Source organism: Meriones unguiculatus, chromosome 8 (assembly GCF_030254825.1).
Source record: "Meriones unguiculatus strain TT.TT164.6M chromosome 8, Bangor_MerUng_6.1, whole genome shotgun sequence".
NCBI lineage: Eukaryota > Metazoa > Chordata > Mammalia > Rodentia > Muridae > Meriones > Meriones unguiculatus.
The window spans coordinates 11903845-11916445 of record NC_083356.1 but is presented as its reverse complement, the minus strand read 5'-3'; the positions used below and the strand labels follow the sequence as shown (position 1 = coordinate 11916445).

The window sequence follows — 12601 nt, the reverse complement described above, 5'->3', positions numbered from 1 at the left end:
AAAAAAATTGAGATCAGAGTAAAGAAAGCAGCAAGACTGGGAAATTCCGCAGCTCGTCTAGACAAAGTGGTACATGTACAATTCAGCTAAGTGAGGTTAGCAGAGAAAAGAAGGAAACAAATTCCCAGTATACATACACAAGAAGATAGACGCGCTGTGAGCACCTCAGCTCCCACCAATCACAGCTACAAAAGTGCAAAGGTGAACACTTACATCAAAAGAGAGGGCTCTTGGGGGTTCTACTCACTCAGGACCAGCTAGAGAATCATTTCCCCAAGTTCAGCTATCCAAATTGCACAGTCTGAGTGGGACCAGGCAGCTTAAACTGTAAGTAAACTTCAGTGTCCACTACACGATACTGTTTTTCATTTTTTAGGCAGAATATAAGACTTGAAAGGGAGTCATGAATGTCCCCAGGCAGATTTCAAAGGCATACCTGGCTAGCTGGGTCAGAATCCTAGCATGCACCCCCTGAGAGGTGAATGCATGGAGCTGAGGTTTCCATACAGACTAGAAGGCAGGACTGCAGAGCTTTGGGGGAATATGGTAGGCAACAAGCAAAGCCAGCACAAGGGGCTGGTCCTATGGACTGCAGCCAAGAAGACCATAGAGCGTGGGGGTGCCCCAGCCCTTAAAGTCCATATCTGGTGTCCGAGTGCTACAGATGCTGACATAAGATATTAAGGATTCTTCCCTGCTGCATTTTATTCTTGCATTGATCTAATTCCTTTCCGTGGCTTGAATTCTCTCCATTTTGGTTTCACTATGCCTGGGATATGCACAACTCTTTGTCTTTAGAGGACTCACCCTTTGGTTTGCCTGTGTCTTTCAAACAAGCAACATAGAAATAATTGACGTTTTGTGACTCTTACAGGTGGAGTAAGTGTGAATTCTCAAAAGCCATGAAATTTTGGGGGACAGGGGCTGAATACTGTAAGCTCGTTATTACCCAGAAACCCATGCATTAAAGGTTTGATTTTGAAAGTGTTACTGCTGAGAAGATGTGAAGCCTGGAGAGAGACACTGCAGTCTCTGGAGATGTGACCTTCAACGGGCAGCAGCTCCAGCCACTCCCTGCTTTCCTTAACCTCCCAGCAATGAATGGGAAAAATTGATCTCCCACTATGTATTACCTCAAAGCAAGAGAGCTAAACAAACATAGACCAAACTTCTAAAAAACTACAACCCCAAAGAAACTCTTTTTCTTTATAGATAAGTTTTATTGGGTTTTTGTTACAGTAATGAAAATCTCACTAAAACACACATACGAGAAACCTCTGTTCAGCATCACACTGACAGTCCATCATCACCAATAGTTACAATATTTGAGTTGTTCTTATGTCAGTCGTGTATAAAAAAAAAACATTTTTTTTCCTCAACTGCCTACCTCACCGTTGAGACCATCGATAAGGAAACTAATGAATGCATTCTGTGACAGCAAGTAAGAAAGTTGCCCTAGGGAAGTTTGACCCCATTAAAATGATCTGCTGCCTTTCTGAGAACACCAGCAACGGCCAGGAAGTGAAAGGCGCCATCCCCGACTGTTTCCTTAAATGTAGAGATGCTCTAGAAAATAAGATAATTGAAACCTTTCATCTGCTTCGCTTTTGTTCATTAATGCATCTTTATGTGAGGAAATTGATTTCCTGTTTTATTTCCAAACAAAAAGTTACTTACTGACCAAAAGAAGAACAGGAAGAAGAAAAGCAGGTGATATTTGACAATAAGTGCCCACCCCCTTTCTGATCCTTTGGGCTGGCATTTTATGAAACGTCAACCGTTGACTTCTAAAAGTGAGATCAAATCTACAAACACAATGTACAGAAGGAATCAAGCCAACTGGGCAAGTCTAGGGTCTACAATACTGCGTGAGGAGCTCAGGAGTAAAAGTTCAGTAAAATCAAACAATAAGAAATTCAGCTGAAAACAGGTAAACTTCTCCAGGAATAACCCATGCTTTATCTTCTGTACAGTGATTTTGGTGCCATGGTGTCTCTTACCTCTCTCCATTCTTTATTTCCAACTGCTTGTGTATATAAGACACAAACTACAAAAGATGGAAAGAAAAACACATGTAAATGTCTAGTATAAATGTACAAGATTTCTAGCTCAACTACCCAAAAGTTATATAAATAGAAAAAGCTTAATTTCCAGCAAGGAAATCAGAAGGATTATTAAAATTTCAAAGAATCAGAAAGTAAGCCATCTCAACCTTCAGCATTTAATATGAATATATTTCAGCAGACAGGGAATATTGCCATTGGTTGATAATGCATTTACATTACAGAATAGGTTTGCTATATTTTGAAACCATATATGCTTCAATAATTTCAAATATCAGAGTTTTAACAGGTGTGTAAAACATTTTCAAGATACTTAAATTGCTCAGAGACACCTCAGAAGTGACAAGCTGAGGCCAACAATCACTACACTTACATCAGCAACCCATTCTTACTGTAAACAGGTAAGGTGTTCTATTAATCAGTAGTCTAAAAAATGGAGATTAAAAACTTTACATAATGGTTATGAGTTAAGAAGAATCTTATCACTTGTCAAATGAAGAACAAGCATTTAATTTTACTACAAATGTCAATGTCTTTTTTCATTAAAAAACAAAGAAACATACAAATAGAAATAGTGAATTTTACACAACTTTTGCAAGATTAAGTAAACTGAACAGACTATTTCACTTACTTGGATCAGACTTAGAAAATGTGTCTCTATCAAGAAGATTTCTGTTAAATAAAACAGAGAATGTAGTTAATTACAAAACCAAACACTTAGATTTATATAACTGCACAAAGCATACACATGCAACCACATACTCGGAACTAAATGTGAACTTCCTGAAGTCTCTCGTTTATTCACACTGGTGATCAGTGGGCTAGAAGTGTCGTGATTCATTTCCTCGTCCTGTGTTACAGTTGACCAGTGATACAGCATTTCACGCTGTGGAACTCGCATGTCTATTCAGATGTCACTGCTTCAGGTTTCCTTTTAACTCACCACTGAGACCGGGCTGGTGCCTGGCCACTTCCCAAACTGAAATGTGAGTCAGTGAACTAAGACAAACTCAGGGATCCAGAACATGTGACCATATGGGCATACAGACCAGCATGCAGTAGGAAGCCCTTCTATTGACTCTTGTTTTGTCAGCCCTGAAGAGATGCTGGGGACAATCTTTTAGCCTGGAAATTTCTGATCAACACATAGATCCTGCTTAAGCAATCTTTCTAATAGGAAAAATTATCAAACTAGACAAAATGAATACAACGACTGATTTAATTTTTTTGCATATACTTTCACATTATAACAGAAAAATAAATGTAAAACCAGAAAATGGGCATTATGGTATCCTGTTATCTTCAACAGCAGCAAGAAAATCATATACACTATTCTCAAAAATAATATTACATTATCATTAGAAGATTAAGTTTAGGTGCTGGGGCATTGGCTCAGGCAGTAAAGTGCTTACTACACACACCTGAAGACCTGAGGTCACACAGGTCAAAGGCCAGGTGGTATAGCATGTACCTATATGCCCAGCCCAGCAGCAACAGAGACAGGTGGGTCCCCCAAGTTCAACAGCCAGATAGTTTTGCTAAATCAACAAGCCACTGTTGACCTCTCTGGCTTACACACAAAATCACATACAGGCATGGGCACCCACACACACACACACACACATGTCAAAATGCAAGAGTTGAGTTCAGTATTCTATGACTAATAAGGTAGGCAAGTACTAGAAACGTTACAATTCATACCCTTCTCAAATTGATAACTTTAAGCTGTATCCTTTTCTTTAAAACTAGGATATCACCCCCTGTTCAAAGGCAGCCCATTTCCAAGTGGATGTCATAGTAAGGGGTTTGGGGGCTGTCTCTGACATGAACTCAACAGCCTCCTCTTTGATCACCTCCCCCAGGGGTGTGCAGCCTTGCAGGACACAGAGGAAGATGATTCAGCCAGCCTTGATGAGACCTGATAAGCTAGGTTCAGATAGAAGGGGAGGAGGTCCTCCCCTATCAGGGGACTGAGGGGATTTGGGGAGGTGAGGTTGGGGGGGAGGTAAGGGGGCTGTAGCGGGAATACAAACAATAAATTGTAATAAACAAATATATAAATAAAATTAAATATTTAAAAAAATAAGGATATCAATGGTTGATAATCTGACTGTCCTAAAGCTCAAATTTTTACTTCAGATCCAGCCTCCCCCCTTTTGAATTAGCTATTTGCAATAGCAAACATTACTTCGTTTATCACTAAGAATGAAAACTCTGATCTAGCTGCTTCACTCCTCCCGCCCCCAGCTGCTGCTCTTGGACCCTGTCTGTGCTGTCGTCACTATCTGAGCCATCCTTTTGTCGGCACCAGTCCGACATTCCCTCTTTTTTTAATTCTCAAAAGCTACCACTTCCACTGTAGCCATCACTCAACAAATAAAGACAGTCCACTGAGCTGTGCTGCACAGCGGGGCCACCTGAGGCCACACCTTGAAGGACCCCTAGGAACAAAACAGTGGACATGTTTGTATTTGAAATGAAGCCAGACTTTAAAAGGTCTGTGCTACACTGAAATCAAATGAAAACAACCCTCTCTTTCTCTTATGCAGACGCCTAGACTCCAGCAGTGGTTGACAAACAGTAATTCCAAACATTTCCATTTGAGGAGGCACTGTGACACTCCATCTGCAAAGTAGTTTTCCACTTAGTAATAACTCTCTGGCTCTCCCCGTGGCTCCTACTTCTGCCCGTTAAGATTCTACAACACTGATAACTTAGCTCTTTCTCTCAGAGTTCTTGAAAACAAGAGAGTACAAAGCAGCATGCCAAATACATATTTTAAAGACTCTAATGTAATTCCAGTGCATTACTCACATAAGATTATCTACAATCTTTACTTAAAAATATATAAAATAAAGATTTTTTTTTTTAAATCAGCAGGAAGGGTAAAACCCCAGAACTTCTATAACGTGAACTTGACAACTGAGATTTAATTTTCTAATTCTTCCAAAATATAAATTGTTCTCTACCAGGTCATACGAGTAGAATACAACAGAGATTATCTGACTTTGAGTTCCTGCAAGGCTGTTGTGCTCACACATTTTGAAAGTTCAGAAAAGACAAATATTTTTGATTATGTATAGAGAGCAAGTGGTCAACAATTGTCAGACTGCCCCCCCACTCTAAGCCTACTCCAGATAGGTACGAAATATTTCACTTGACACATATTTTATTAAAAAGAAAGTCCACTAGTTTTAATTAATATATGGAACTAGAAAAGATCAGATTGAGTGAGGTAGCCCAGACCCAGAAAGACAAAGTTTCATGTTCTTTTTAATTAAAGGCTCCTGACTCCAAATCTTCAGATGTGAACACATCTTCTGGAGTAACTGCAGAAACCAGGAAAGTAAATTGAAACCATTGACAAAGTTGGCAGTGGGGAAGCACTAGAACAGAAATGGCAGGGCACAAAGAAGTTCACCGGGCGGAATGGAAAATGGGGATCTCTACTAGGGAGGACAAGTGGAGATAAAGATAAAAGGGGGCTGAAGGGCAAAGCAACAGTAAATATGTCTGATAAAGTCACCGGGGATCATTAATTATCTACATAAAAGGAAAACCTGTAGTACAGAGAAATCTGTGTATCGATACACATATATGGTTTAGATGAAATGTATCATCTGAGTTGATAATGCTTCTTCCTAGAACCAAAGACCGTGTAACAAAAACCCCAAGAGCAGCCATAAGAAGTCCTCTTTTGAGTTGTTGGTCAGGATTGTTGAAGAGACTCCACTGACCATTGCTCTTTTCCTTGGTCCCACCCCATCACCCCAGCTAGAAAGTAAACCCTATTATTGAAGACACCATGCACTTCAGAAACAGGGCCCAGAGCCCAGTGAGCTGGAACTGACTTGAATGCCTCTTCCATGAAGATATAATGGTAGCAGAAGGCACCATGCCACCTTCCAATCAAGGGAAGCAACCAATGCTCCTTTCTGGCTATGATGCATATGAACCATAACAATGACCGGAAGAGCTCGATAAACTCATGGGTACAGTGGTGGCACACATATGTTGGTGGTAACCAGCAGCTCTCTAATTGGACCTAAGGCCTATTTAACAAGAGGAAAATCACTGAAAACCTAGCCAACTACCTGGAGTTAGTGAAGTCGCAGAGCTGGGAGAAGAACCTTCAACCATGGTCTACTAAGCTAGCATAATCTCTAACTACATATAAGTATTTGTCCTTATAGCCACAGATAACCTCATCAAAAATTTTCTTTGCAACTAACAGAGATCATTACAGAGAAGCATAGCCAACCCCAAGCAGAGCTGTGGAGCCCAGTTATTCTCGAGGGATACATCTACAAAACAGCTCTTACACCTCCGGCTCAGGAACACTGAAAAGAGACTGGAGGATGTGAGAGCCGGAGAACCAGGGAGGCTCCTGTGAGGTTCTGTAATGTCAGAGGCTCTCAGAGCTTCACCGACCTCACTGCCAGAGCATGAGCTGAACAAGCTCGACAACAGCAGACATGTCAGACTGGAAGGGGAGAGCCCAGGAGGCATCGGCCCTGTACAAAGAACTACAGACAACTATGAAATCCTGAGAGAGACATAGTCTTCCCCGCCAGGGAAAAGCACACAAAATGGCCGTTCAGTACCCAACGGTCAGCCTAGGAAACACACATACAGGTAGCAGTAGACACACTGAGCAGGCCATATTCAGGAATGTGTGTGTGTGTGTGTGTGACATACTGCATTTATAGTTCATATACACGCACATACCTATTATATGTAACTACATATGTACATACATGCATGTTGCAACAATTAATAAAGAAAGACACCATGGATTTGAAAGAGTACAGAGGGATTTAAGGGAGCATTTGGAGGGAGGGAAAGAAATTGGGGAAATGATATAATTATATCATAATCCCAAAAATAAAAGAAATAATTTTTTAAAAGTCATTTTATAAATAAGAAAATTCAGTGGAAGCCCAGAAAAAGTAAGTGAATAAACAAGACAGACAACTCCAATAAGAAACAGCCTCATGATGCCAACTCTCTTGACTCCAATCCCTGTTCTTTATGGAGGGGCGGGGGGGGGGCACTGTCTGGAGAATTCCAGAACAAACAACTTATTTTCTCAGAAGTGTTAGGAATGTTCAACTTGAGCCAAATAGTATAAAACAAAATAAGTTCCCACCAGAATGCTAATATAAAAGGCTTTGCTTACAGAGGAGAGAAACTTAGCAAGAGGCCAAAGTAGACTGCATTTGTCACATAGAAGCACCTTTGTTTCCTGTGCAAGGCACTTCACACACACACGTACACACATGCACACACTCACGCACATATGTGCACACATGTGCACACTCACACACATACGCACACATACCATGCATACACATACATACATGAATACACATACACACATGTGCACACTCACACACATGCACACATACCATGCATACACATACATACATGAATACACATACACACATGTGCACACTCACACACATATGCACACATACCATGCATACACATACATACATGAATACACATACACACATGTGCACACTCACACACATATGCACACATACCATGCATACACATACATACATGAATACACATACACACATGTGCACACTCACACACATATGCACACATACCATGCATACACATACATACATGAATACACATACACACATGAACACACACACCACTCATACATATACACATACACACACATGCACACACACATATATATGAACACATACACACACATATATTTGCAAAATCACACACGCACACACAAATGTATATGTACACATACATACATGCACATACATATGCACACAAGAACACACACATTCATACACACACGCACACATGCACAGACACATACAAACACACATAAGCACACACCCTGCAAGATCTGAGATGGGAAGGCTGCTTTCTCCTACGGGTTGTCCCTAGAAGAACAAAACTTCATGCCAATCGTTTTATGATGTTAAACTGCAGCGTTAGGCTAAAACTGCTGAATGTCTTGTCTCCCTTCTGGAAAATTAGATACAGTCAAAACAAAGGGGAGGGCAAATTCTTGAAGAACAATCTAGAAAAATAGTGTGCAGTAGAAATATTGCCTGAGAAACTGTGCAGCAGCTCAGTGGTAGAGCACTTCTCTAGCATGTAAGGCTCTGGGTTTCACCCCCAACACTGCAAATCTTTACATCACATAGTCAAGCAATATTCATGCATAGATTCATGTTACCTACAGAACACTGATATTTTATGTTTATACAAATGCACTTTAAAAATGCATGTATGTTTGAGCCTGAAGAAATACCTAGTGTAAATTGCACGTGAGACTTACTCTAACGATCTCTCTTCTTTAAGTTTCAGTTAAAATGAATGGTTGAAAGAGGATGACTAAATAGCACAGCTAACCCCAGAGTCAGCCAGTGTGTTAGAGCCTGTATGAAGACGAACTGGGTTTGTTCACAGAGGAGCGTGTTTTACATGTCTAAAACAGGACGGTAGATAACCAGGACGTCCCCGGCACCTCCCTAACACAGGACAGAGTTCCCTGTGGGGCCCGTTAACTATCGAGCCTCATGAGTAGTATACCACTGAAGCAGAGGCAGATGCTAACCCTTCTGGGGGATGGTAAATAATCACCATCCAAGAGTGTCACCCCGTCTGCCCCGACTTTGCGCTGTGATGGTGACACAGCGTCCAGGGTTATTAGCCTAGATGGGCTGAAAGGCAGTATGAGCAGCAGGTTCTGGGCCTCCCGCATTTTTCACTGCCCACCGCCAGCCCAAGACCCTGCCCCTTGAGAAGACGGCTGGGGTCATTCGTTGCTAAATGAAATAGAGCACTTTTCTGTCTACTTCTGTGCAGTTCTGCAAGCATTTCTCCAGCGAACAAGGAACACCAACTCCTGCTTGTGTACCAGCAATTATGCAACACATAGAACAGACGTAGTCTGGATTTCATGAATCTTGAGTACTACTGGGAAGACAGCTGCGTAACGCAACTAACAAGCCATATCCGGTGTCGTGTAAAGTAACAGTAGAAGGTAGAATAACCCAAACAGTCACAATTATCCAGCAGTTATCTAACTGATTCTCAGCCCTGATTCCAGGTATTTAAAAACATGTCCTAGAAAAAGAAACCCAAATGATGGGTATATAGACATACGTAAAATAGTACACATGAACACACTGCATATTAGGAGCTCTCTGTAGAGCCTGCGAGATGGCTTAGCAGACAGAGGCACCTGAGCTGCAAGCCCATCAGCCTGAGTTGTAGTCCCAGAACCCTCATAAAGGTGGAAGGAGAACACAAACTCTCTCTCTCTCTCTCTCACACACACACACACACCATGCACATAGTAATAAAAAGCTAAAAGAATCTTTTTATTGCTCTTTTTTTCTTCCTCAATAACTGACACCACATGATAAAGATTCTTCTGTAAAAAGAAACAAATGTCATTATCTATCCTATCGCAGATGCAATTTGAAAAAAAAAATCTCCTAGACATTCAGATGAATTTCAAAGTTAATACTTCAGAAGTCGTGGCAATTTGAGTAGTTGGACATTCTGGAAATGCTATTACATAAAGCATTGATCTGTTTGCGTTGGAGAATACATCCTCAAATTGAACGCATGGGGTAGACTGCAGGATGCACTATTACTGAGCCTATCTGGGAGAGCTTGCTCTGACAATACAAGTTTCCACTGCAGCCTGAGTGGAACAGTTCTGTTAGCTTTCAATAGAAGTGCCCAAACAAAGGGCTGGAGCGATGGCTCAGTGGTTAAGAGCATTGGCTGGTCCTCTAGAGGAGCCGGGCTCAATTTCCAGCACCCACATCATGGCAGCTCAGAACTGTCTGTAACTCCAGTTCCAGGGGATCTGTGACACCATGAATGCATGTGGTGCACACACACACACACATATATGCACACACACGCATATATATGTGAATGAAATACTCGTTCACATAAAATAAAATCAATAACTATTTAAAGAAAAGAAAGAGAGAAATGCCTGAAACATAGAACAGGAAGGAGAATGGTGAAAGAAGCCAGTGTTTCGCGACATGAACATTTTGCCTGTGTTAGAATCTGTTTCATAAGGCCTCGCCCAAAACTTGTCCCGTTTCTACCAAAGAAGAGGTCATATTGTAAGTAACAGTTGGAAACTGTTGAGTCTTGTATTTGCCTGTTATTCTGGAGCACTGGCAGCCTGCCAGGCTGCTAACCAAATACTGCCCAGACAGCTACAGGAACTGGCACAAACTTGCAGAAAGCAGGGCCGCCAAAAGACACCGACTCACACAAGTGCTGATTGTTTGATGCGAGGCACCAACAGCTCTCGTGTTAGCTGTGGTGAGCTGCTTTACCACAGGCAGTGCAGCAGGGACAGGTGGCAAGCGAGGTCACAGGGATTCGCTGGACCAGGCCTGGTCCTGTATGTTTGCCATTACAGTATCACACAGACTAGAATCAGGCAGTTATATACTAAGAAAATACACATTTTCCTTAAATCTAGAACATGTTTTGTTTTGCTTTTTCATTTTCTTTCTTTTTTGTGTGTGTAAAGGCAAGGAAAAAAAAAAACTTACTCAATCCTTGGGAGTGATCTGACTGTAATATTTGATTCAGACATTAATTCTTTCACTGGTTGTAAAACAGTATTTCTGGGACTTTTACATGCATATTTAAGGAAAATCTATTTTGACACAAACTATGACAGTTATAGCAAAAGGATACAGATTTTGTACAGGCAAAAGGATAGGTTTCAAAAAGAAGAAAAAGTAAATGTGTAAATGAAAACAAATATTCTGAGGCTGAAATTAAAGAAAAGTCCAAGTCAGCTCTAATCTAAAGCATAAAGGAATTCTATAAAGCAGGCTCATGGGCAGCCCTCACCAAGACTGCCTGGCTTCCCACACAGGAGCAGCAGGCTCTTAGAAGGGGACCCTCACCACCATGGACAGCATGCACTTCTCAGCAATTAGGCAGAAATTCTGGGACATGCAGAAATGACCTTATCTTTATAGATGATGCTGAATTGGGTTTTTCCAACTATTTATTTATTACGGTCCTTAAGATGAAAAAACCAATGATGTGCCATTTCAAGTCTGCATGAAGGGTTTGCTTCAGATACCCAGAGATATCTAGGAAGATAATTTCATGATTTCCTTGTTTTTAATTGCTGAGTATTATTCCATTGTGTAAATGTACCACAATTTCTGAATCCATTCCTCAACAGAGGGACATCTGGGTTGTTTCCAGTTTCTGGCTATTATGAACAAACTTGCTACAAACATGGTTGAGCAAATGTCCTTGCTGTGTATTTGAGCATATTTTGGACATATCCCTATGAGTTGTATAGCTGGATCTTGAGGTAGCCCTATTCCTAATTGTTTGAGAAAGCGCCAGATTGATTTCCAAAGTGGTTGCACAGTTTACATTTTGACCAGCAATGGAGGAGGGTTCCCCTTTCTCTACATCCTCTCCAGCATGTGTTGCCACTTGAGTTTTTGAGACTGGGACTCATAGCCAAACTTTGGGCAGAGTGCAGTGAATCTTATGAAAGAAGGGGGAGAGAGAAAGGCTTGGAGGGAACAGGAGCTCCACAAGGAGAGCAACAGAACCAAAAGATCTGTGCACAGGGGTCTTTTCCGAGACTGATACTCTAACCAAGGACCATGCATGGAGATAACCTAGAACCCCTGCACAAATGCAGCCAATGGAAGCTCAGTGTCCATGTGGGTTCCCTAGTAATGACAACAGGGACTGTCTCTGACATGAACTCAGTGGCCTGATCTTTGAGCACCTCTCCCCAAGCTGGGAGCAGCCTTTCCAGGCCACAGAGGAAGACAATGCTTCTAAAGCACTCTCCTACAAATGATGCTCTTAGGAATGGCAAAGACATCTAGTGTCTGATACTCCATGTGCCTGGTAGACTCGAGATAATAGGAACCCCTACAGATGTGAGGAAGCAAAGGGTTAATTCAGAGGCGTGCAACTTTTCAGCAGAAATGGTGGAGGACACAGATCTGATTCCAGGTACAGAAGAGAAACAACCATTTTTTAAGGTGATAGTAAGGAAAGAAATTAATACAGCAGATTGAAAAGAAAATATATGTGCTGTAGTTTGGTTTCTGTTGCTTGGCTAGAACCATGACCAGAAGCAAACTGGGAAGCAGAGTTCATGTCTCATTAGAGGCCACCATTGAGGGAAGTCAAAGTAGGAAGCAGGGGGGATGGACTTAGGCAGAGGCCATGGAAGAAATCTGCGTAATAGTTTGTTCTTTGTGTTTTGCTCAGTCTGCTTTTTATACAACTCCAGAGATAGTACCGCTCACTGTGAGCTGGCTCTTCTCACATCGATCGTTAATGGTGAAAATGTCCCACAAACACGCATGCCCACAGACGCAGGCGATTCTTCAACTGAGGCTCTCTCTTCCCAGGTTCTAGTTTGTGTCAAGTTGACAAACAATCCCCAGTAAGTGGGTTTTCCTAAAACCCTAAATGTCAGGGTCAGGATAATCAACTAGGGGTTCCTTCCCCTTCTGAAA

At 41.5% G+C, this 12601-nt stretch overlaps 1 protein-coding gene across 1 annotated transcript in view; it reads right to left on the bottom strand.

Annotated features, from left to right (window-relative positions):
* Positions 1-12601, bottom strand: part of Cpne8 (copine 8) — a 176180-nt gene that overhangs the window by 143789 nt on the left and 19790 nt on the right. Inside the window, exons 2-3 of the mRNA XM_021645741.2 lie at positions 2695-2735; positions 2001-2047 (exon numbers count right to left, since the gene is read on the bottom strand). Coding sequence (XP_021501416.2) covers positions 2001-2047; positions 2695-2735 — 88 coding nt within the window. The remainder of the gene's footprint in view (positions 1-2000; positions 2048-2694; positions 2736-12601) is intronic.